Here is a 22,262-nt window from a genome sequence, read left to right on the forward strand (position 1 = left end):
ACCGAAATTTCTTGACGATTGGCTGCATCGAACGGTGCTGATCCTCTTGATTGGGGTTTTGCGCAGGCCGAGGCTCCTCCATATCACTCTGTTTTATCTAAGGGGGTGACGCGGAATAACGGTGAGTAACACAACGTCTCTTCTGCTTGGATGTGATGTTGGGAAGAATTTCATATGACGTCTGAATTAGAGACGATGAGGTCTGAAGCAGACGGACAAGACGCGAAACAGGAGTCCATCATAATAGTGAATCATGACAGTGATTGCCCAAACGGGCCTCATTATTAGGGGGTATCTAAATATCATCTGCCCGTGTCTTTTGCGATCCATTCAAGTTGCCAAAGCCTGTTCTCCATCAAAATCTGCTACCACTTGCACTACCAGTACCCTCATTTCTCTGAGCATTGCGCATCGCGATATTTACTCGAGTGCCACTACCAGGCAGACCCTCTCGGTTGCTCGAACCTCCGTACTCGCTCGCATTGCTCCAAGTCATCGGATCGCGAGGAGAAGACTCTGCACTCTCTCCCGCCGAGAAGCTGTAAGTCCTACCGTTGTATCCGGGCGGCTGCGGCCAAATCTTTGGGATAGGGAAGAGACCGCTGCTCTGAGTCCGGCGCTTCTCAGTGGGCTGGATAACAATGCGAACGTTGCCCTCGCGGGAGCTTTCACCACTCGTGTTGCTGGGCAGGGGCCCGCTTGGGTCGCGTTGGTTCATTGCGGGTGGGGATGAGTCGATGATAGCGGCTGCTGCGGCGGCTGAAGTCATTTGATAGTCGTCTTCGGGGATGTTGACGTGCTGGCGACGCTTGGAGCGCTTGCGAAGGAGCCAGATGGCTAGCGCGACGATGACGATGCCGAAGACACCACCTACAACTATCCCTGCGATCTGGCCATCATCCAGTGCGAGCCTGAGCGAGGATCCGGAGCCTGGAGCAACAGTCGACGATGCCGTGATGCTAGTAGAGATTCGCGACGAAGTCGAGGTCGAGGTCGGGGCTACGGTTGGCCACGTGAATCCGTCGGCATCGTCAGTGAACCAAGTCGTGATGGCACTGGTTGGGCTAGCCAAGCTCAAAATACTGCTGCTGATCGTGAAAACAGAGGTCCTCGTCTCGTGTGAGATTGAGGCGAGCGAAGTTTGGACTGGCATGGAGATAGTCGTGCGAACGGAAGCTGTTGTCGAGGTGGTCGGCTCTGGGGTAATCGTAGACACCTCTTGGGTGCTTGCGATTGAGGTTGGAGTGAAAGACCCTGCTGTGACGAACAAGGTAGTGGTTGAAGTTGGAGTTGCCGTCACAGATACTATGATGGGGTTCACGACCGTTGCCGTCGAGACGAAGCTGCCCGTCCTAGTCAGGGTTACCGTCGTTTCGATGGTGACGATCGAGATCATTCCAATGACAGTAACCGGCGCATCTAAGACCTGGCGTCGAACGCCGCGGCGTGCGGTCACAAGTGTCGTCGGGGTTGGTGGAGCGGTCGAGTCTCGGAGAGAGGAGAGTGATGTCGAATCCGGTCGCGGAGCCTTGTCACGAGGAAGACCGGCGTTTGCCGACGAGATCGAATCGTCATGGTACCTGGCTGCTGGTGAAGCAAAATCTCGTTTAGCCAAGTTGCTCGGGGCTTGCGCGATCGCGACGGTGCTGGTCTCGGTGACGAAGATAGGGTCGACAACGGTAACAGTCTCGGCAAGCGTGGAGACGACGACCTGCGTCTCGCTTGGTACCTCGATGAAGGATGTTCTCGTGAGTGTGACGGTAGAAAGCGACAGCGGCGGCTGGCTCGAGGGTCTGCGAAAAATGGTTAGCGACTCGAATTTGGCCGCGATAGGGGAGGGGCTTCTTACGTCGAATTCTGCCTGGCCCAGATATGCATCATTTCTTTGCCATCGTGCCGGGAACGCGATCCGCCCGACTCCAAGCTCTTTGCTGCCACTTTCTCGCCAGTCTGAAGATGATGCGCGATCTCGATACTCGCCACTCGCGACGCCCGCGATATCTCCGCATCAATCAGGAGCGAAGAAGTTGATGTTCCGAGAGCAGGAGCGCCATCGCGAACCTGAGAAGCGACGGCTGCGGCAAAAGTCAAGCAACAGGCAAGCAAGATCCGAATTTGCAGCATGGTGATTGATCTTGTCGCAAGTTGCTAGATCCTTCCCATTTTTGGTTTTGTGAAAGTTCGAAAGGAAGGTGAAATAGATTAGAAAAGAAAGTACGCCGTTTGCCCTTGCAAAAGGCAGGAAAGAAAAGAGTGACGATGAGGCAAACGGTGGAAGCAAGCTTCCTTGGACGGGAGGACTGAGTGAAAGAATCGAGCAGCTGAAGGGCGTGTCGGAAAGGGAAGACGCATTGAGATACACGATGCGTCGAATCGAGTCGCCACCACTTGGTGCAACACGAAAAGTGGTGGTTTGAGGAAGGAAGCAGAGTTTTGCCGGTCTCCCGCAGCTGATTGAGGCAATGCATCTCGTCCAGCCGTCAATAGCTTCAGGTCAAGACAAGATCCGGCATGGCTTGCATGGGGTCTGTATCGGAGAATTAAGTCTCAAGTCAACCGTCTGAGGTGCACGGGAGAGCCTCCTCGTCATCCCGGGACGGCATGGGGCCGGCGACAGGCATCCCGATTGCAAGGTGTCCATCTCAACAAACAAGTATAACAGAGTGAAGTTGCATTGATATATCTGCCGATCTAAGAAGGCGCATCAGTTACGGAACTTGTTACGGACCCATCGAACCTTGGCCAAATCGCCCCAGCATTAGGAGCCCGGCACGGCGCGGCACGGCACGGGACGAATGAGCCCCCGCCTTAGATCGGCCGCACCTCATCACCACAGCCGGGAAGCACGAAGACGGGCGAGGAAGACAAGAAAGACGAGGAAGACGACAACGACGATGATGAAGACGGCCAGGAACTAGGAGGGCGAGGACGAGAAGGACGACAACCACGGAAGTTGGTTACGCTTTGGTGATCTCTTGCCGCGACGAGAGACATTCAGGAGGCGGAAGGAAGGAAGAAATGATGCACAGACCGTCTTATCGGGATCCATCCCGGGTACCCCATCCCTGCTCATGTATTACGTAAGATTCTTTTTTACATGTCGGCCGAGATTCATCTCTGCCATCCCTCCACCTCGCCAACCACCGACGAAACCTTAGCCACGGGCGCTGTTCGGCCGAATCACGACTACATCACCACACAACACGTTTGAAGGTTTCTTAACGAAAGTGTCTTGTCATTACGTTGATCATTACGCTGGGTCGTCTGGCCGTCTCGGCCTACGAGGAGGGACCTTCTTGTCCTTCTCCCGGGGTATCTCTGTCGTCAATTTTCCGTCATACTTTTCGCCCTTGGTGCTCCCACTGTTTCTGTCAACAGTGTATGTGTCGCCACTCAGATCGGACATCGGGCTCATGCGATTCGGGCTCAATGGCGCCTTCTCTGTCATGAATCCGACTCCTCCTCCAACACCGGACCCGAGACTCAACCTCATCTCCTTCAATACGACTCCATCGCCCCTGCCAGACCTAGGAGTGTCAGGCACCTCAAACCGATCATCCTGCGAGTATACCGAAGAGCTTCTCTTTGCCTCCCATGTCGCCTCCAACATAGGCCTACCGTCTCCAGTGAGAGGCCGGCCTCGACTCCTCGGCACCACCCCCAACACCGCAGTCCTCAGACTGAGCGTTGTCGGCGCCATGTGCGATATCGACAACACAGGCACAGGCGGTGCCGGCATCCGCAGCTTGTTCAAGTGACTGGCATAACTCGCGTTCCGGCTCCGCGCAAAAGGCGTGCTGGGCTCCGTCCATGGATAGCCGTGCTAGGTTAAGCTCGTCAAGTCAAAGCTCTCGTTCTCCGTGGCCTCAAGCGACCTTCTCTTCGCCGCACTCATCAGGCCAGGGAAAATCTTGGCCAGCAGCGGACGCAGTGTCGGAGCGCTGGCGCAAATGAGCGCCAGGTCGCACTCCAGGATCGTCATAACGAAGAACGTGAGCGTGTTGGTCACACCGGTGCTATTCGGCAGGTAGTGCCTATGCAGGCTGAGCTGAAGGCGGACCATGCTCGCTGCAATGACGAAGATGCTCAAACTCAGCACCACCGAGAGCGCAATCTTGTCCCTCCGAGGAAGGTCGAGTTTGGCAACGCAGGGGATGACCATGGCGATCAACCACGCGTCAGTAGCGGAATGAAGACTTGCGCTCGAGATCAACAGCTCTGGAAAGCCGAAGCACATCATCGGCCGCCCAAAGAACTGTCCCATCACCGGATGACATTGGAGGAAGCTCATCAGCAGCATCGGTACGCTGTACATGAGCACAAACACAACTGTTCCCCATGCAAACAGCCGCTCTCGCGGGCGGGAGACAAAGACCCGGAGATAGAATGCCAGGATGGAGAATTTCGTCAGACAGAGGCAGAGTTGGTAGTAAATCAACCCGAGATATGTGCGCATGATATACGGGTTGACATCTTCCAGCAGGGACGCCTCTGATGGGGCCGCCAACAGCGAGGGCGTCGTGGCGGTGATGCCATAGACGATGCAAAGGGCCGTTGAAAAGAGCCACGAGAGGAAGATGAGCGTGTCGTCCAGAAACCACTTGCGAATCACCCATAGCCGCGAGGCAATGCGAGCAAAGATGAAGAGAGTGCATACGACATGCGGGAGGAGGATCCCAGTCATGAAAACCGGGATATTGGCATCGTCCTTTTAGAGGTCAGATACGCACAAACAGAACAAGACGAGAGACTTACGATTTCCTTCAGCACCGACGCTGGGACTCTCGGGTCTGGCGATTTCGGGTACGTGAGGTTCATGCCAATGCCCTCGGCGGAAGCCATCTTGCCGTGTTGGCTCTGCGATCGCAGAGATCGGGGAGATCGGGCGTCTTGTTCGTCTGTTCTGTCGCGCCACCTGAAGAGAACTCACGTCCTCGAACCCATGGAGAATGTGTCAATGGTCATACAACATGAAGCCTGCACAAGCCCCAAATCCGGAAGAGCAGATCATCGGTTTACATACGAAATCCCATCCCCCCAAAAAGGCAACTCCAATCATGCAAGCGACCCACACCACGACATCCCGGCACCCGAGAGACCCCTACCCTTCCATCCCATCAGATCTCGCTCCCACGGCCACGTCTACCGCCTGCCGAACTCAATCCAGTCCGCTCCAAGCAACGGGCGCACAAGCTCCTTGCCAGGCAAGAGCGGTACCACCTGCTCGCTGCAGGCTAAACCCCCGCGATCGCGATTGGACGGGCGATGGTTTCGTCACTGATGGGACGGGACCGTCGGCGCGGCGAGCGTCGACTACTCAACTTGCACGGACGAGGGAGGATGGACTGAACTTGTGGCATTCAGCCCATCTTTTGGCACCGCTCGAGCTTCACGTTCTTGAAGCCCTGCCGTCCGTCTGTCGCTCTCAGCTTGAGGAGCAAACGAGACAACGAGCTGAAACGCCTGGGAAGGAAACGATCAACCCGTCCGCCTCGCCTCACTTCCATCGAGCTTTTTGATAAAGCCGTGGAGGCAATAATGAAACGCGCCTCACCTGTCAAAAAAATCTTTACTTCCTTTCCCCGTACTGTTCTTCGGCGGAAGAAAAGAAATGGGAACCCCGCCATCTCCAACTCTGACAGCCAACAGCTCGACCAGTCGCAGAACCGTTCTTGGATGCGGGGTGCGGCACGCCACACACATCCGCTCCGTCGCCTCCCCTCCACCCCCACCAACCTGCCCTTCCATTGCGGATCTACTGCGCCAAACGACTCACATGGCCCCAGCTGCAGCGGAATGCCGTCCGGGAGTTGCCCGATCCGGCAGGACAAGTCTGCATCCCGGCGCCGATTGGTGGGCCATTTCTTTCTCGCAGAATGCGCGCGATATCATTGCCGACGTCTATTCGTTGTTGCGGGGCGTACTTGGATTGTCGATTCACGATTGCATTTTGTCTGGGTTGAAGGACACGGCAGACACCCACTCTTGGGTGGCGGTCGCACGCATTTGGCTGGTTGGGCTTCCTTTTACCCTTTCGCCATGAACAATGCGCCAATGCATCCGTAGGTTGGCCAGCTCAGCAAAATACGGGGAGGAGGGCACGAGGAACCAGCAACCCCACCGCAGCGCATCCGTTCGTGGTTGGCAAGATCTGGTATCTCGCAGAATAGGTTTCGGCCCGCCGTTCCCTTTGCCTTTCCTCGCCATACGTTTGTGCGTGGCTCGATTGCCTATGGAAGCCCACGCCAGCGGCCGATGGCCCCCCGGAAGGCGAGATTGGCCTCCGAATGATGGACGCGCGGAGTGCTGCTGAACGGCACTGCATTGGACGAAGCTTCTCCTGCTGCCCGCCGGATACAGGGGATTCTCGGCGTGTCTGGGATGAGCTGTTGATATTGGGTTCCCGGCGTTGGGCGGAGGAAGGCCCGTGGGTTGTGGTTGACGTGCGGTGCCATCTGGTGTGGTGGGATGGACGTCGTCTGTGCGACCACGCCGTCGTGTCTGTGGGGAAGGCATGATGTGATTTCTGAAGTATAGATGCGATGGATGATGAAATGCTGGATTTGTGTTTTCTATGCGAAGGTTGCCAAGCGCTTGGAGGCGGTGCTGGCTAGGTCTCTCATTTTCTGGAGAAATGACATCGTGATCGCGTTCGCGTGGTAGAGGAGCTGAGCGGCATCTTGACCGGAGGCAACAGAGTGCGCCTCATCTTGGCATGAACTCTGCGCGGTAGATCCTTAGGACAGGTGTTCTTGGCCTTGAGGCTTGGGCCAGCGTTAAAGCTATGCCTCGGAAGACGACACCAACACGTGCCATGGTGTCGTGTCCTGAGAATAATGGTAGGCGTCTTCAAGGACTTCGCTTTCGCTTCATTTATGGCCGACCATCCCTTTCCGAGCCGACGTGAAAGACAGTGATGAAACATAAGAATCATGTCTCCAAAGTGGCCCAAAACCCTCTTCAAACACCATACGAACTTCCAGTCTAGGAGTACCATAGTTCAGATGATAAGCCGATACTGAGGACCCTGAGCCGTCAACCAGTCTTTGTCCCTGCGTCGCCATGCGCCCCTCCGGCTTGAGACTTTTCCGGGAGAAATCCGCGTCTTGGAGGCTTCGTCGGATATCTCAACTCTACTGTTGGGACGGTGATTGGGCAGGCGAGGGTGCCCCGTAGTCGCAGGTTCTCGCAACACCAAATTTCCCCATGGCTAGCCTTCGGCATCATTAATTTACATCCATCCCTGCTACTTTGTTGTCGTATGTTCACCATGGCACATTCTCAGGCTGCCTGTGAGGCGAAGCTACTTCTGGTTCTCCAGGGCAAAGGGGGGAAGAGAGCTGTCTCGGTATGAGGTTAAGATGTGAGTGTAACGCGAAGTTATATTGTCCAAGTCTACTTAGTTATCAAGGCGTTTGTTCCCTCCTCAAGTGTACCCACGGTCAATGGTGTTCCGTGGTTCGATACTGCCAATCAATTTGAAGTCGGGGATCGAGATTGGCGTAGTAGCCATCCGAATCGGTTCTGATTTGGGCGCCGTTGAAGCTATCCCAGCTGGTCATGACTGTGGATTCAGCTGTCGAAATGGTCGCGGAAGAATGTCCCAATACTCTGTTGGCTGCTATCTGGGCCTCCTTGTCTGCCCTCAATTGGTCGTACTTGGCCTTCGTGCGTTGCATGTAGGAGTCGATGTCCACAGTGATGTCCCCACCCAGCTTCTCCATCGCCAAACGCCCAAGAAACTTCACCGTTGCATCCAAACGAATCTCCACCGGCAATATTGCCGATGCTTGGGCCACCCGTTCCTCCATAGCTTGCATCTGTTCTTCGGTAAATTCTTGAGGTCGTGATCCCGGCCCAGGGGCTGTGCTCGACGGTTTACCTTCCATGTTGATCGCCCATACTCCGGTATATGTCACGTTCGGGAGGCGAAATTTGTATGCTCTTTGTACCAGTTCAATGATGTCAAAGATCCCTCGATCATTCCGAAACGCTTCGACGACTTCAGTCATCGCCAGCACAGTGTCTCTGAGTTCGTCGTGAGCCCTCCACAGGTCTGTTATTTGCCCACCATTAGGCACGGCAACGGCGCGTATTGCTATCGCCCAGAGGACCGACTCTTGCACAACTTGTCCTGGTAATTGCTGGAGCACTGCCTTTCGGATTTCTTTGTAAAACCGCGTGTGACACAACCGAAACGTACTCTCGGTAACAATGAAATTTGCGGTATCAGAGAGGTCTGCGAGCATTTCCCCATTGAATATTTTCAAGATGTCGGTGTAAGACGTGATCTTGTCCGTTAGAGCCTGGATCTTAGTCTGAGCTTTAAGGTTGCAGTCTTGGATCATCTCATCAGCAGTGAGCTTCTCGTTGCCCGGTTCGTTGCCCGGTTCATTGCCTGTGAACATCTTGCCTGATCGAGATCACAAAAGTCCGGGCTCGAATGGGGTTCCAGGTTTTCAAGCGTTTAAGATTAAATGACTTTCAAGAAATATTTGTCGCGCCGGTTCTCGATATTATGCATGCGGCGAGAAGAGTAGCAGTCGTTCTCGTTTATTTGCGCAGAAAGCTAATGGTAGCGGAGATGTTGGAGTTGAAGGACGAGAAGTTGGGGAGAGGCGCTCTTTTTATCCTGATGTTTGTTTTTCCTTCTTGAACGTCTCAGGGAAGAGCTGCCATTGAAAAGGAAAGAAGTGAGTAGTATGGCTGAGCTCTGGCAAGCGCGATTCCCCGGGGCAGCATTTTTGCGGGAAGCAAGAGCTTCAACTGCGGAAGCCTCATCCGAGCTGCCCATCTTTGATCCTGACCCTGAACAGCCTCTCAGCGTTTCCATGCGCAATCATGGCCAACTCCTGCTCCCCTACCAGCCCACTCCCTTTCAACTCTTCCATCCACTTGACCCCGTTTTCGCTCTTCTCAAAAGGGTAGTCGACGCTGTACAGCACATGCTCGACAGGCGTATTCCGCAAAACACAAGCAAGCGGCGCCATGCCCCAGACCCCGCTCGTAGTAAGCCAGATATTCCCCTCCCAGACCTCCTTCCACGCCCTCCTCCTGGGCCCCCATCTCACCGACAACTTGTCAACCCGCTCCATCATGAACGGCAGCATCTCCCCAAAATGCCCAATCACAATCTTCAGCCCGGGCACCTCGTCAAAAAGCCCGGCGGCGAAGAGTTTGAGCACAGCAAGGCCCGTCTCCTGATGCCACCCAAACCCGCTCGTCCCCAGGCTTTTCGCCGCCCCGAGCTCAAAGTTGCCGTCGTACGCCTCCTGCTGCACCTGCGATGGCCACGTCGGGTGCAGATAGATCGGCACGTCCAGCTCCGCCGCTACCCTGAAGACCTCCCAGAACTTCTCGGCGTCGTAATGCGTCCCGTCAGCGTGTGCATCGACCAGCGCGCCCACAAACCCCAACTCCTTAACGCACCGTCTCAGCTCCGCCGCCGCAGCCGGGGGATCCGCCATCGGCAGCACCGCCAGGCCCACGAAGCGGCGCGGGTGCGCGCGAATGGACTCGGCGAGGGTGTCGTTGGCGAGGACGCTCATCCGCGCTGGGCGGGAGGCGAGGCCCGGCGCGTGGGAGACGGCTTGCAGCGCGATGTGGTTCTTGTCCATGTCGGCGAGGCGGAGCGGGCCGACGTCCGTGAGGCGCGCGGCGATGTCGGGGAGGTGTTTGAGTTGTTCTGCGTAAATGTCGGAGAGCTCGGGGAGAAGGGCCGGGGCGATGAAGTGCTCTTCGAGAGCGATGAGTGGGGGGATATTTGGGGCCATGGCTGTGAGTCAATTGATAACGAGAAGTTAGCAGTGGTGTGGACGAGGGTTGCCGTTGGACATTTGGCTAGATAAATGAAAGAGTGTGGTTGTGTTGATGATGTACTAGCTCCCCGCACTTCCCCAACGCCTCGACGCCTCTTTGGGTTTACTTTGCGGTACTGCGTCCGAGACATGCATTCAGATCACGGGACTCGGCAGCAAACCGTCCAACCTTTCATCTAGAGTCTTGCTATCCGGAGGGATGCTTCGAGGTAGCCGGGCGGACAACTATTATATTAGGTCTGACAGTTCTTCTTATGTGTATAATTTTGTTGTCCTTGTTGTTACTGTCGTCCCTGTTGTCATCGTACCTGTCGTTATCGTCCCTGTTACTGTTGTCCCTATTATCGTCTTTGCCTACCACCCGCCCGGATAGCAAAATTAGTCATCTACATATGAAGTTTGGTGGGCGCCAAAACAATTACTCTTTCAACTCTTATGCTCCTACCGGCTTTCTCTGTTATAGACACTACTTCCTCCCCTCGATCTCCTTCGCCTTCTCCCTCGCCTTCAAATACCCAGGCTCCTTCTTGATCCGGTCAATATACGCAGCCACCACGGGGTACGCCGCCCGCGCCGAACCACCCTCCCAGGTGCCCATCGCGTCGAACGCGCCGAGGTGATCCGCCGTGGTGAGCCCGAAGCTGAGCAGGATGTCCGCGGCACTAAGCTCCGGGCCGCAGAGGAAGCCGTTGCCGTCGGCCACGCCCGGCGCGGTCTTGAGGTACGACTCGAGCAGGGCGAGGTTCTTCTGCGCATTGGGGAAGAGCACGAGGGCCATGACCTTGTTGACGACGAGGGAGGTGATGGGGCGGATGAAGAAGGGGACGTTGTCTGATTTGAGAACTGGGCGATGTTAGCGAGACACGCGCAATAAGAGCAAATAATGAAAGAGGGTGGAAGGGGCATACTGCTGAAGAGGAGGTACTGCACCAGCGTCGGGAAGAAGGTGCCCTCGACGTAGTGCAGCAGGTACTGGAACCGCGCGTACGCCTCCGTCTCGCCGCCAACCTTGCCCTCCTGGCCCTCCTTCCACTTGCGCGGCACCAGAGACGGCTTGTTCTGGCCGAAGTGGTCGACGAGGTACTGCGTGATGTAGCCGCTCTCGGCGAGCTTGATGGGCTCGCCGCCGTTGGGTGGCGTGATTTCGAGCACGGGCGACTTGCCGAGCGGATGCACCTGCGTGAGCTCCGGCGGCGCGAGGCGGTTCGGCTGGCGGAGGAAGACCTCGGTCGTGTAGCTGAGGTTGAGTTCCTCGAGGAGCCAGAGGATGTTTTGCGCGCGTGAGTCGTTGAGCCTGGGGGGTTGGTTAGTGTGATGTGCTCCAATTGAAGGGTCAAGGCGGGGCGGACCAAAAGAGCTTGATCTTGGGCTGTTCGTCGGTCGCCATTGTGAATTTTCGTCTGCTGGGCAGTGAGGGTGAGTGAGGTTTGCGTCTTGCGTTGTCGTGGATGAAGGTGAGGTTTCGTTGCGCGATGAAGAACTTCGGGAGCTGCGATGAGGGGACGCCATAATAAGCTAAGGGGGTCCTCAGCCGAGCGCCACGTGCCGCTAGCAGTCCAGCGTTCGCGGCGATGATCATTGTGGGTTTTGGGGGACTTTGGTTGGCTGGAGGGCTTCGGCGGGTTTTTCTGGGCTCAGGGAGAGCATCATGACGTGCGCTGATTTAATAGCAGTCGGGTCATCGGCGGAGGAATTCTGACCGCCGGCAGGATCGGGGGACGGGGGTTATGTGGGCCGTGTGCGGAGCGGTTCCGCTGTGTGCCGGGCGGCCGGAATGGGTAGCCTGCGTGGGCTGACTTGGGAAGTGTAAGACGGGCTTGGGCAACTCGGGCGAGAGCATGCTGCAAGGTACGATTTTGTGTACTTCAAACTTCCACGTTGGAAACTATTGGAGGTGGATGAGGATGAGATGTTCAGGCAGGTAAGACGGCTTTAAGATTCAGGTCCGGGGATGGAGCATCGCGACAGGGACTTCTGCTTTCCTAAATGGGTCCCGTAGGATGTCCCCGTCGGTCATTCACGGGATGTTTTCGTGCCTACAAGCATGGGACGCTTCCTGGCACCGTTCTTGATGAGCGTAAGCTCGGTATACGATTATCCCGGACTTTTGTCAACTTTCCAACAACAGCGCTGGTGTTCTGGACTCCTCAGGACCGACAGTCGGAGACGCCGCACCCGAACTACAACTTCCTCTTCACCAACCCCTTCCAAAAATCAAAACTATTCTCATCGCTCTGCAAAGCCCACATCCGCCCCGTCTCGCGCCCATCCCTATCAACCTCGACCGCCTTCAAAAGGCCCCAGTCGCGCGTGATACCCACGATCCGCGCCCGCGCGCCGGCCTCCTGCTCCAGCGTCACCGTCTGCCCGGAGTGCAGCCAGTGCTTGTAGTACCGCTCCTCGAGGTCGCGCGAGAAGCCCTCGCGGCGGAACTGCGCGTAGATGGCCTCGAAGCGCGGCAGGATGCGCGCGAGCAGCGTCTCGATGTGGAAGCCGCCGGGTAGCGAGGCCGGCGCGATGGCGTTGAGCGAGGTTGTCGGGCGCGTGTTGGTCGTGTTGATGCCGATGCCGACGACGCACTGGTACGAGCCCTGGAAGTAGCTGCAGGTGGAGAGGATGCCGCCGATCTTGACGTAGGAGGGGTCCGAGGGGGAGGAGGCGGGGTCGCGGCAGTCTGTGGTTGTTGTTAATCAAGAGTTCTTCGAGGAAAGATAGATGCGAGGAGACTTACAGATGTCGTTGGGCCACTTGAGCTTGATTGGGATATCGCCGCATCCCACATCGTAGGTTTGCACGGCCTCGGCGATGGCGATCGCAGAGATGTACTGCAGGAACACAATCGGGTGAGAGGCGGCCAGGTGTGCGGGATGGTTGATGACCGTTGAGAAGAGCAAGCTTCCAGGCGGCGCGATCCAGACGTTTGTGCCACGGCCGCGGGCCGCCACGGAGACTGCTGCCGTCAGCGTGAAGCCGGTCGGGAGACAAGACAGGAGCTTGTTGTTTCTGCCAAAGTCAGCACGTCTTCGTATCACATACAAAGAGAAAACCTACTTGTCCATGAGCGTGTTCGTGCTCGTCACAACCTCACCATACAACAACGTATCGCCCCACTCCTCTGCCTCCTTCTCCTTCTCACGGTACCCCTTCAAGCTGTTGTAATACAGCCGGTGGTTGAAGCTCGGCGTCTCCTTGACATCCGGCCACGCCTCTTCGTGCGGGACGATGACCTTGACCACCTTGTCGTAGTCCATGGCCCCTGACGGCAGCGCGTCCCGCAGATCCTCGACGCTGAATCGCGTGGCCTGCTTCTCGATGCGGAAGACGTCGTGCTCGCCGTGGATGTACTCCTCCCCGTCCCCGGTGCGCGTGATCGCCTCCTCCCAGGAGGCCAGCGTCTCGGCGACCTCGGTGTGGTTCGCCGAGGTCAGGTGCAGGCGGGACAGCACCGGGGGAGCGGACGGGTCGGCGCTGAGGTCGAGGCCGAGTTTGGCGAGACAGGTGCGGAGGAAGGAGATGCGGGCTGCGTCGGCTGCTGCGAGCGTCGCGATGAGGGTTTCGTAGGAGGGGATCTTGGGCTGGGGGTGCAGGTTTGCGGCGGCGAATCTGGGTATCGTTAGTTGAGCCATCATAAAGGAGGCAAGTGACCTACTCGGGATGAGGACCGGTGAGAACGACATGCCCGTTCCCAACCTTGGAGTAAATCACCGCAGCCTTCCCATCCCCGCCATCAACGTCAATCTCATCCGCATAACTCGCAAGCACCTCAACCCCCGAACACCCCTCCGCATCAACAAACACCCCGCCCCCGTTGTAATAGCTCACCACCTCCCCCTCAGCCGTACTCAGCCTCACAGCCCTCGCCCCGCTCTCACTATGGTACGCAAACCCCTTGAACGCGCCGCCGCGGCACGTCCCGGGGAAGAAGCCCAGCTCGCGCGTGCCAATGACCTCGAGCGTCTTGTCGCCAACCTCAAACTCGCACTTGCGCGAGGCGTAGTACCCGCCCGCGCAGAAGCCGAGGTACGACCCGCCCTTGCGGACGAAGTCGGCGATGCGCCGGTTGCCGGCGCCGTTGAGCACGCGGCAGTAGCCCAGGTCGCCGCCTCCCGGGATCACGAGCAGCGCGCATGTCGCCTGCCAGGGCTCCTTGAGCAGCGCGGGCTCCGGGAGCGGGATGACGGCGTAGGTGGGGGAGAGGAGGTGGCGGAGGGTGAGGAGGGCGTGGCGGACTGATTCGAGGGTCGTGCCGGTGCCTGTCGTGAGTGTCAGTTTGAGGACGTGGAATGAGATTTGGGAGGTTGCTTGCCGCTGTAGACCAGCACGTTCAGTTTCCGAGGTGCCATGGTGTAATGTTGGCGGTGGCCGGTGAGATGGGTTGTGAGGGATGAGTGAGTGAGTGAGTGAGTGAGTGAATAAGCCCCGTCGTTGGGAGTCAAACGCTGAAAATTTAGGGGCACTGTCCTGAAGTGCTGAACCCCAACAATTCCGCAATGCTGAATTTGACTCTTTCTCCCTTCCTCACATCCGACGAAGTAAAAGCAGCCTGCACTCATCAATCAGCGCAAACTTCAACTCTCGCAGCGGAGATCGGGCAGGAGGAAACAATGTCCAAGCAAGAGAGCGACGCGGCGCAGAAGGCGGCAGCAGACGACGAGCCTGATGACTGGTGCGTATTTCCTTTTTCACCTCGACGGAATCTCACTCTTCTCCGAGACTGCGACCTTCGTGTTGTGAAATCGATGAGGAAAAAACATCTCGGAGGAAAATCGTCGACAGCCATCAAAACAAAAACGCAGGGACTGCGGCTAACGTTGCCATGCAGGGACAAGCGCATCTTCAGCACCGGCTGCGCAGGTAAACGTCCAACCGCATTCTCCGATCCAGCCACGGAACGATCGGCCGGCAATGGCTTGCGCTAACACGCTGTTCAACAGACGAGAATGCGAAATTGACAGACTGCTATTTCGAAAAAAAGGACTGGCGACAATGCACCGCCGAGGTTCGTCCAATTTCCCCCCTTGCCAACCAACGTGATGAGCGAAGCTGACGACGGGGGTTGTCCCAGATGGAGCGGTTCAAGAGCTGTTGGAAGCAGCAGGGGAACGATGCCCGGACAGACACCAAAGACGCCTGATTCTCGACTCTGCGGCATGAAAGAAGTGTACGATTCGTGTATAATTACTGTACATAACTCCCATCAACAACATCATGATGCCCTCAGAACGAAGTGGACTGACCGACTGCTCCACGACCGCAACAGTGCCGAGGCGTCACTCACACGGTCCCCATTTAAGCGGTGGCCCAAGCTCCAGTCCACGGCACGGCGTTCCTCCGCCCCGGCCAAATTTCAATCTCTCAATCACCAGTCGCCGCCGCTGCCGCCCCTTCACGATATCAACATCGACAGCGCGCAAACACCCATTTGCGCCGCCTGCTCCGTCCAACATTATTCTCTACCGCTCTCTCTTTCCTGATTTATTTGCAGAAAGCATACGAATCCCCTAATGATCCCCGCCATGGCTTCCCAGCAAGCCCTCCGCCCGCTCCTGCGCCTCACCCGCCCCGCCACCCAAATCGCCAGAATAACCACCACAACACGCACAAAAGCAGCCGCCGCCGCGACAGCAACAGCCCCCAAACCCGCCCCGAAGCCCGCCGTCTCCCGCGCCGCGACGCCGATAGTCAAGAAGCCATACACCAAGCCGGCGCCCAAGCCCCCATCACCCCCGCCCCCGCCACCCGCAGCAGCAGCATCAACCCCCGAAGCCGACGCCGCCATCGGCCCCTCGCTCTCCTCCTCCACCCCGCTGCCCACCGCGCCCTTCGACAACGGCACCAGTAACGGCAACACGAGTGGAAGCGAGGACGGCAACGGCAACGGCGTCGTGGACTGGACGAGATCATACTACGGCCTCGGCACGGCGCGCTTCCCCAAGGAGGTCGTCGACATCCTGCTGCAGCCCGTCAACCCGGCCGACGTCGAGGTCAAGCCCGACGGCATCATCTACCTGCCCGAGATCAAGTACCGCCGCATCCTAAACCAGGCGTTCGGCCCCGGCGGCTGGGGCCTGGTGCCCAAGGGCGAGGTCGTCGTCGGCGAGAGGATCGTGACGAGGGAGTATGCGCTCATCGCCGAGGGACGGTACGTGAACCTAATATCTCCTCGCTTCTCGTTGTCTCTCCGGGAATGAGACAGAGCAGCAAGACTAATTTTATCACCACGCAGATTCATCTCCCAGGCACAAGGCGAAAACGGCTACTTCAACGTCGAGAACCTCCCCTCCGCCGTCGAGGGCTGCAAATCCAATGCCCTGATGCGCTGCTGCAAGGACCTGGGTATCGCCTCCGACCTGTGGGACCCTGTCTTCATCCGCGCATTCAAGAAGGAGTACGCCCTAGAGGTGTGGTGCGAGCACGTCACCACGGGCAAGAAGAAGCTCGTCTGGACCCGCAAGGATGTACCCATTGCGTACCCGTTCAAGAAGACACAGTAATTAACCGAAAAACATGGAAAGAAAACAAGATGCAAGGGGTGGTGAGGTGTATAGACCCACGAGGAATAAAAATATGTACGATTGGATGGGAATCTCTCCTGTATAAATAGACCAGATCATATGGCATGAGAAACGCGCATAGACGCATAGGCATTTTACGTAGCGACAACAGCAGCTTGCCTTGACGAAAGACTTCAGATCGGTTCGTGAGAAGCGACATCGACTGCTAGCGATGAGCCCCGTCTATTCAGCCCTGAACAAGAGGGGATTGAGGGGAGCGCAGTGTTTTCTGGTCCCCGAAGACGTCTTACAAGTCTGTCCATCCGATGCTCCGCCCGGCCGAATCTAGCAAAATCAGACATAGAACCCACAAAACTCCGTAGCCAAGTTCAATCAAAAGAGAAGCGAGACACTACTTCTGCACGCCAGAGCTAGACCCACCGTCGGGATTCTCAGCCGTCGGCGTGGAGCCCCATCCGAACGGCATCCACGACGATCCCCCGCCCTGTCTCCGCCTCACGGTCCCTTCGCCGTCTTGGTCCTCGGCCCCGCTCTCAGCATCAATCTTTTCAAAGTCGGTCTCGCTGCGCGACTTGCTCAGCCCGCTGTGCGCGCTCAATGGCCTTTGCGTAGGCTCGTCGTCGTCTGCCCCGTCCAGCTGCATGCTTGCCGCCCTGCCAGGCACCTGACCCTCGGTGACGGCAGCCTCGCGCTCCAGAACCTTGAGGAGGAAGGCCAGGCGCTCGCGCTGCGCGGCGATGAAGCTTGTTCGCTCGCCTCCCTGCAGCTCCGGCGGGATGAGGTTGCCAGACTTGGAGAGGTCCTGGTGTGGGTGGCCGGTCACGCCGCCACCGGTGGCAGCCGAGACGGCGCCGGCGAGGAGGTTGTAGAAGTCGGTGCCGGTGTTACCGGCGGGTGCCCAGCGCGCGGCAGGGACGCTAAACCGGGCAAGCAGCGACTGGGTGTAGGACTGAGAAGCCGGGGGCGGGGTAGCGGCGGGTTCGGGCTCGCCTGGAGGCAAGCCGAGAACGTTCGTCTTGATGAGCTCAATGGCGCGCTTGAGGTAGGCGATGCCAGCGGCCTTGAGGCGGTCGTGGGCTTCCGAGATGAATTCTTCGATTTGGGCTTCGTTGTCTTGGAGGAATGGGTGGACGTGGGTCTGGTAGATGATGCGGGCGCCCTGGGTCTGGGGGAGGACGAGGTAGAGGAGGAAGAAAAGGCGGATGTAGGCGTAGAAGGGAATCCTAGTGGTGTTAGCCGGCGCAATTGCAGAGGAGAGGGCAGTTGCGACATACCAGACGAGAATCCATTCAGTCCAGGACTCGACGAGGAGCGCGCAGGCGAGGACGACCCAGTACATGAGCCATGGCGTCAGCTGGGCGGGGTCGGAGGTCTTGAGGGCCTTGTAAGAGGCGAAGAGGGGGAAGAGGAAGGATGCGATGGAACTGCGGCGCGGCGTCGCGAAGTCAGTGAGTAGTCCGGAATCGGCGGAGGCTTCCCCCAGAGAGAAGGATGGGAGAGGGCCTTGGATAGAACAGGATCGGAGGGGCGGCAGGGTGCCCCGCGCGGGCTGTACTCACGATAAGAGATGGGCGAATATGTCGAACATGGTTGCGCTTCGGGTGGGAGTATCGGTAAGGGAAGCAGCAGGTAGGGAAAAGGTCGAGAAGGTGTGTGAGAGAGAAAGAGATGTTGTATCAGCGAAGAAGAGATGGATGGCGGCAGCCTTGCACACGGATCGGTCAGCGCACGCGCAGCGGCAGCGGGAACCTGATGGAAGAAGCTCAGCAGGGCAGGACAGCCGACGTCAGGCGAGGGGTTGCGCAGACGGGATGGCCTGGCCGGACCGAGTCGAGGTGAAGGTTCAAGTAAGAGTCGGGGGCCTGCGTTCGAAGGGTTCCAGATCCCACGTCCCAGATGATCCCGTCCGGGCGCTGTGTAAGACGGAAAGTCCGTCTTAAGGTGAGGCAGGCGGAAGAGCACTTGTACGACGGCGACCAGTAGAGGTGGGAGAAGGTGCAGATGCAAGCAGCCGGTGCAGGTATAGGCGCATCAGTAGCAGTAGTAGTAGCAGCAGCAGCAGCAGCAGCAACCAGTGTCAGCGCTCGGAGGACGAGAGAGGTGAGTTGAGTGACAGGGTGGGGAATGGGGGTCCTGAGCACGCGGACAGAGCAGGTCACGGTGCAGGCACTTTCTCTCCAGGTCAAGTGAGCTCTCACCTTGGCGGATGCAGCGGGGCGAGCTGAGTGGAGGGGACACTCGTGGCGGGGACACTGGAGGGCGCACCACGACCGGGGATCGTTTTGGGGGCGCACCTTCCTTACCCGCTAGAAGCCGCGCACTTGCGGTTGATCGGAGGGGCGTCGCAACGAGGAAGGGAGGGGCCTGGATGAGATCCCAGTGCGTGCCTGCTACACCTGGATTGGCCGACGTCATTGAGGGGCGTCCGATAAGCCGATAAGGATCACTTAAGCAATGCTGAAACCGGACCTGGCAGGGACGACTCGACAACTCATGTTTTCATCTCATCTCGGTCCGTGGGCTGTTGCAGGGCTCACCGACGCACGATGCCGTCTTCAATACCACGAGAAACCGCTTAAGGAACACCTAGTTTGACAAAAAATATATATGTGGCAACGCTAAGGTTCGTGCCTGAGTCTGCCAGAGAAACAAACACCTGTCTTTGGTTGACGGTTGCCTGGATCAGCCAGACGTCGAATACGCGTCCATTGACGAAGTCAAATGCCCATCTTACCCGACAGGAACCATGTTTTACCCCCAGGTCTCCCCCGTATCCAAGCGGCATGTGATGCTGTTAGCGCCTGTCGGTCCCGCACCCTGGCCAGGGCCCCAACTTGCCCCTCCGGAATGCCCCTTTCAGACATGCCACTGAGACCGTCAAAGAAATTTTCGGGATACATGTAGCCAACGAACTGTCGAGAGGAAGCTGGAAGTTCACGCTACAGTCTGTGTAAACTCATCTTTTATGCTAGACAGGCAATAAAGAACACGTTGAACAGCCACGTAGACTTATGGTGTAATTGGATGTGTGCCAGGAGCTAAAAACCAGGACTTTTGACCCCCGCCGCCACTGTCTCAGAGACCTCCTCATACTGCTATAACTAGCGATTAAGGCGTTAACTCACTACTTTCTTAATACGTCGTTTTACTATAAATAGTTTACTAGTATAAGGTTTTTATTAGTATTAAATTTTTCATAAAGCGAGGTAAAGGATAGAGGGTTTATTAACTTTCATATCTTTTTTATAGTTAGATAATAATAACAATAATAGCTACTATAATAATGATTTTAAGTATTTCTTTTAATAATAAAAAAAGTAATAGTATTTAAGATAATATAGGGATCCTTAATACTAAAGAGGGTATAAAGATATTTCTATTACTACTATATTAGCTTTATACTTTTTATTCTTTTTGTTGATAATAAAAGTTATTTAGTTTTATAAAGCTTTATAGCTATTCTTTATTTTAACTTAAGAATAAGTTAATAGAAAGAATTTATTTAATAATTAAAATCTATATATTAATTATATAATAAGTAATATTTTACTATAAATATAAGTAGAGTTTTTAGAGCTAAGTTATCAAGATATATTTAGAAGATTTTTATTAATAAATTTAAATTATTATTATAATGTGGTTTATCAGTCAGCCGGCTGGACTAGTCAGCCGGACGTTTTTTTCTAAACACTCTTACGTCCAAATCACTTAAACCTTTAACGCGTAAAATCTTAACAACCATAATGCTAATCTACACCTAAGAAGATAAAGTTATTCTTGCGATTGAAGCGATCCGATCGACACGCGCTGCAGGTAATAACTTAAGCATTTCACATGCTGCAAAGACCTACAGTATCCTAAAGAGCACCTTAGCTGATAGAATGAACAACCGACTGCAACGCAAATAAGCTTAACCATAAGGATATAAACTTAATCTGATCGAAGAGAAAACACTTCTCTAATACGTTATTGAACAGGATTCCAGAGGATTTCCTTTCCGCCTCAGCAGTGTGGAAGATATGGCTAATCTCCTGCTGCGAGCCTGTAATAGTAAGCCTGTTAGCAAGCAATAGGCCAGGCGGTTTGTGGACTTACAGCCTGCTCTGAAAACTAAGTTTAATTATCTATATAATTATTAAAGGGCTCTTTAAGAAGATCCTAAGGTTATATTAAAGTGGTTTGCGCTATTATGTAATATGATAGCTAAGTATGGCATCTAAGAGGGGGACCTATATAATTTTGATAAAACTGGCTTCATGATGGGCATGATCACTACGTTGATAGTGGTTATATATGCTGATCAACACAGCAAAGCAAAGTCTGTCCAGCCTAGCAACTTTAAATAGGCTACAGTTATCAAATATATTAATTTAGGTGGGTGGTGCATCCCTCTGTTTGTGATTGTTAAGGGCGTATATCACCTTGCTAGTTGGACTATGGAATCAGGTTTTCTGGGTAACTGGGTGATTAAACCTACTGCTAATAGATAGATGGATAATTAGATAGGTCTTAACTGGATTAAACATTTTGATAAACACACTAAGAACCAAATGAAGGGCGTCTACTAGATGCTTATTATTAACAGCTATAAGAGCTATTTGTCAGCTGAATTTAATGATTACTATAAGCAGAATAATATTATAACTGTTAGTATACCTGCATATTTATCGTATCTACTACAGCTATTAGATGTTGCCCTTTATTCGCCTTTAGAACGCATATATAGTGATGGAATCAACTAATTTATCAGAGCCTCTATAAATCATATCACTAAGTCTGAGTTCTTTATTGCCTTCCACTAGGCCTACAATAAGGTTTTTAATAAGGAAAACATCAGGTCTGCTTTCTAAGGCGCTGGAATTTCACCATAGGACCCAGACTATGTCATCAAAAAGCTTGATGTGCATTTACAGACGCCTACACCTCCTTGTTACGACCCGTTATGCATGGATAACAGTTGACCGACCCACTTAGGCGTCGGGCGGCTAGGACAGGATATTTATACTGCAGGATCATAGGAACAACAGGGACTCACTTAGTAACAGAAGAACTATAGTCTAAGTCACGTGATGATAAGATAACGATCATATTAGATCAATATGATCCAACACGATTTAGGGGCTAAACGATCATTCTGGATCGGAATGATCCAGATCAACCTAAGGTATAAAGGAATATGTTCAGAATTAGACTTATATATAGTATAACCCTGAGCCTAGCTTATGGTCAGACTTCTTTAGCTCTTTAGTAATTAACTTAGTATTCATCCTCATGGATACTCTCAGCTTACCTTCACTGCAAATCACTTATTAAGTCTAAGACTGATCACCTTAGCCTCTGAAGAACCGATCTACTACAGCCTACAAACTACGACCTACGACTGCAACTCAGTGTACTGTTAGAACGTATTAATCCCCAGCTTCTGTTAGCAGACCCTACTGTTGGATAGCTGACCGTAACACTCCTATAGCCAACCCTTCAACACCTCCACCTTAGCAGTCGCAAACGCCCTCTAACCCATAACAAACCATCTCGCAGTCTAACTTTATTAAAAGTTATATCTTTGCTTATTAAGGAAGCTTACTGACACTAATTATTGCTGCAGTTGAGCAATTATTAAAGGGTGCATAGGTAATAGCGCACTTAATCACTGTTTTGACTGATCAGCTTCATACCCTTAAGGATGTGAATATAGCACTTGCTAAGCACTAGAGGGCTAAAAGAACGCAGGTCCAGCTTAGAGGGGCACTTAGTATAGAGGAATCTCAGGTTTTACTTGAAGGGAAACAAAAAGGGAAACGTCCAGCACCTCAAGAGGACGACGAGGGGGGTCCATCAAAGAGAGCCTAGCCAGCTTAGAGACGCTGTGGTATATGTGGTGAGACTGGGCATAACGCGCGAACCTGTTCCAAAGATGTTGAACCCTCAG

The 22,262-nt window shown here is 54.7% G+C and overlaps 9 protein-coding genes across 9 annotated transcripts; 2 read left to right on the plus strand and 7 right to left on the minus strand.

Moving 5' to 3' along the window:
• Window positions 1-355: 355 nt before the first annotated feature.
• Window positions 356-2,124, minus strand: CGCA056_v014316 (uncharacterized protein; the record flags this gene model as incomplete). Its single annotated transcript, XM_037329558.1, has 2 exons — window positions 356-1,793; window positions 1,850-2,124. The coding sequence occupies 2 exons, from the start codon at window positions 2,122-2,124 to the stop codon at window positions 356-358; spliced, it is 1,713 nt and encodes a 570-aa protein (XP_037171756.1).
• Window positions 2,125-3,250: 1,126 nt separating this feature from the next.
• On the minus strand, window positions 3,251-4,842 carry CGCA056_v014317 (uncharacterized protein; the record flags this gene model as incomplete). Its single annotated transcript, XM_037329559.1, has 4 exons — window positions 3,251-3,527; window positions 3,619-3,823; window positions 3,892-4,708; window positions 4,756-4,842. The coding sequence occupies 4 exons, from the start codon at window positions 4,840-4,842 to the stop codon at window positions 3,251-3,253; spliced, it is 1,386 nt and encodes a 461-aa protein (XP_037172429.1).
• A 2,600-nt stretch (window positions 4,843-7,442) lies between these two features.
• On the minus strand, window positions 7,443-8,348 carry CGCA056_v014318 (uncharacterized protein; the record flags this gene model as incomplete). Its single annotated transcript, XM_037329560.1, has 1 exon — window positions 7,443-8,348. The coding sequence occupies one exon, from the start codon at window positions 8,346-8,348 to the stop codon at window positions 7,443-7,445; it is 906 nt and encodes a 301-aa protein (XP_037172394.1).
• Window positions 8,349-8,777: 429 nt separating this feature from the next.
• orsB-0 (Decarboxylase orsB) lies at window positions 8,778-9,773 on the minus strand (the record flags this gene model as incomplete). The annotated part of the gene is made up of 1 exon (XM_037329561.1): window positions 8,778-9,773. One exon carries the CDS (start codon window positions 9,771-9,773, stop codon window positions 8,778-8,780), a length of 996 nt encoding a protein of 331 aa, XP_037172396.1.
• A 511-nt stretch (window positions 9,774-10,284) lies between these two features.
• On the minus strand, window positions 10,285-11,205 carry GTT1-0 (Glutathione S-transferase 1; the record flags this gene model as incomplete). Its single annotated transcript, XM_037329562.1, has 3 exons — window positions 10,285-10,661; window positions 10,727-11,112; window positions 11,168-11,205. The coding sequence occupies 3 exons, from the start codon at window positions 11,203-11,205 to the stop codon at window positions 10,285-10,287; spliced, it is 801 nt and encodes a 266-aa protein (XP_037172071.1).
• A 793-nt stretch (window positions 11,206-11,998) lies between these two features.
• On the minus strand, window positions 11,999-14,371 carry BPL1 (Biotin--protein ligase; the record flags this gene model as incomplete). Its single annotated transcript, XM_037329563.1, has 5 exons — window positions 11,999-12,492; window positions 12,550-12,821; window positions 12,870-13,421; window positions 13,468-14,071; window positions 14,341-14,371. The coding sequence occupies 5 exons, from the start codon at window positions 14,369-14,371 to the stop codon at window positions 11,999-12,001; spliced, it is 1,953 nt and encodes a 650-aa protein (XP_037172262.1).
• A 51-nt stretch (window positions 14,372-14,422) lies between these two features.
• COA4 (Cytochrome oxidase assembly factor 4) lies at window positions 14,423-14,952 on the plus strand (the record flags this gene model as incomplete). Its single annotated transcript, XM_037329564.1, has 4 exons — window positions 14,423-14,484; window positions 14,641-14,672; window positions 14,753-14,817; window positions 14,884-14,952. 4 exons carry the CDS (start codon window positions 14,423-14,425, stop codon window positions 14,950-14,952), a joined length of 228 nt encoding a protein of 75 aa, XP_037171606.1.
• Window positions 14,953-15,334: 382 nt separating this feature from the next.
• MGM101 (Mitochondrial genome maintenance protein MGM101) lies at window positions 15,335-16,312 on the plus strand (the record flags this gene model as incomplete). The annotated part of the gene is made up of 2 exons (XM_037329565.1): window positions 15,335-15,960; window positions 16,045-16,312. 2 exons carry the CDS (start codon window positions 15,335-15,337, stop codon window positions 16,310-16,312), a joined length of 894 nt encoding a protein of 297 aa, XP_037172070.1.
• A 412-nt stretch (window positions 16,313-16,724) lies between these two features.
• Reep2 (Receptor expression-enhancing protein 2) lies at window positions 16,725-17,921 on the minus strand (the record flags this gene model as incomplete). Its single annotated transcript, XM_037329566.1, has 3 exons — window positions 16,725-17,556; window positions 17,608-17,757; window positions 17,893-17,921. 3 exons carry the CDS (start codon window positions 17,919-17,921, stop codon window positions 16,725-16,727), a joined length of 1,011 nt encoding a protein of 336 aa, XP_037172072.1.
• Between the last annotated feature and the right edge of the window lie 4,341 nt (window positions 17,922-22,262).

The sequence above is a fragment of the Colletotrichum aenigma genome (assembly GCF_013390185.1).
Source record: "Colletotrichum aenigma strain Cg56 chromosome Unknown KSG_Cg56_contig10, whole genome shotgun sequence".
Taxonomy (NCBI): Eukaryota; Fungi; Ascomycota; class Sordariomycetes; order Glomerellales; family Glomerellaceae; genus Colletotrichum; species Colletotrichum aenigma.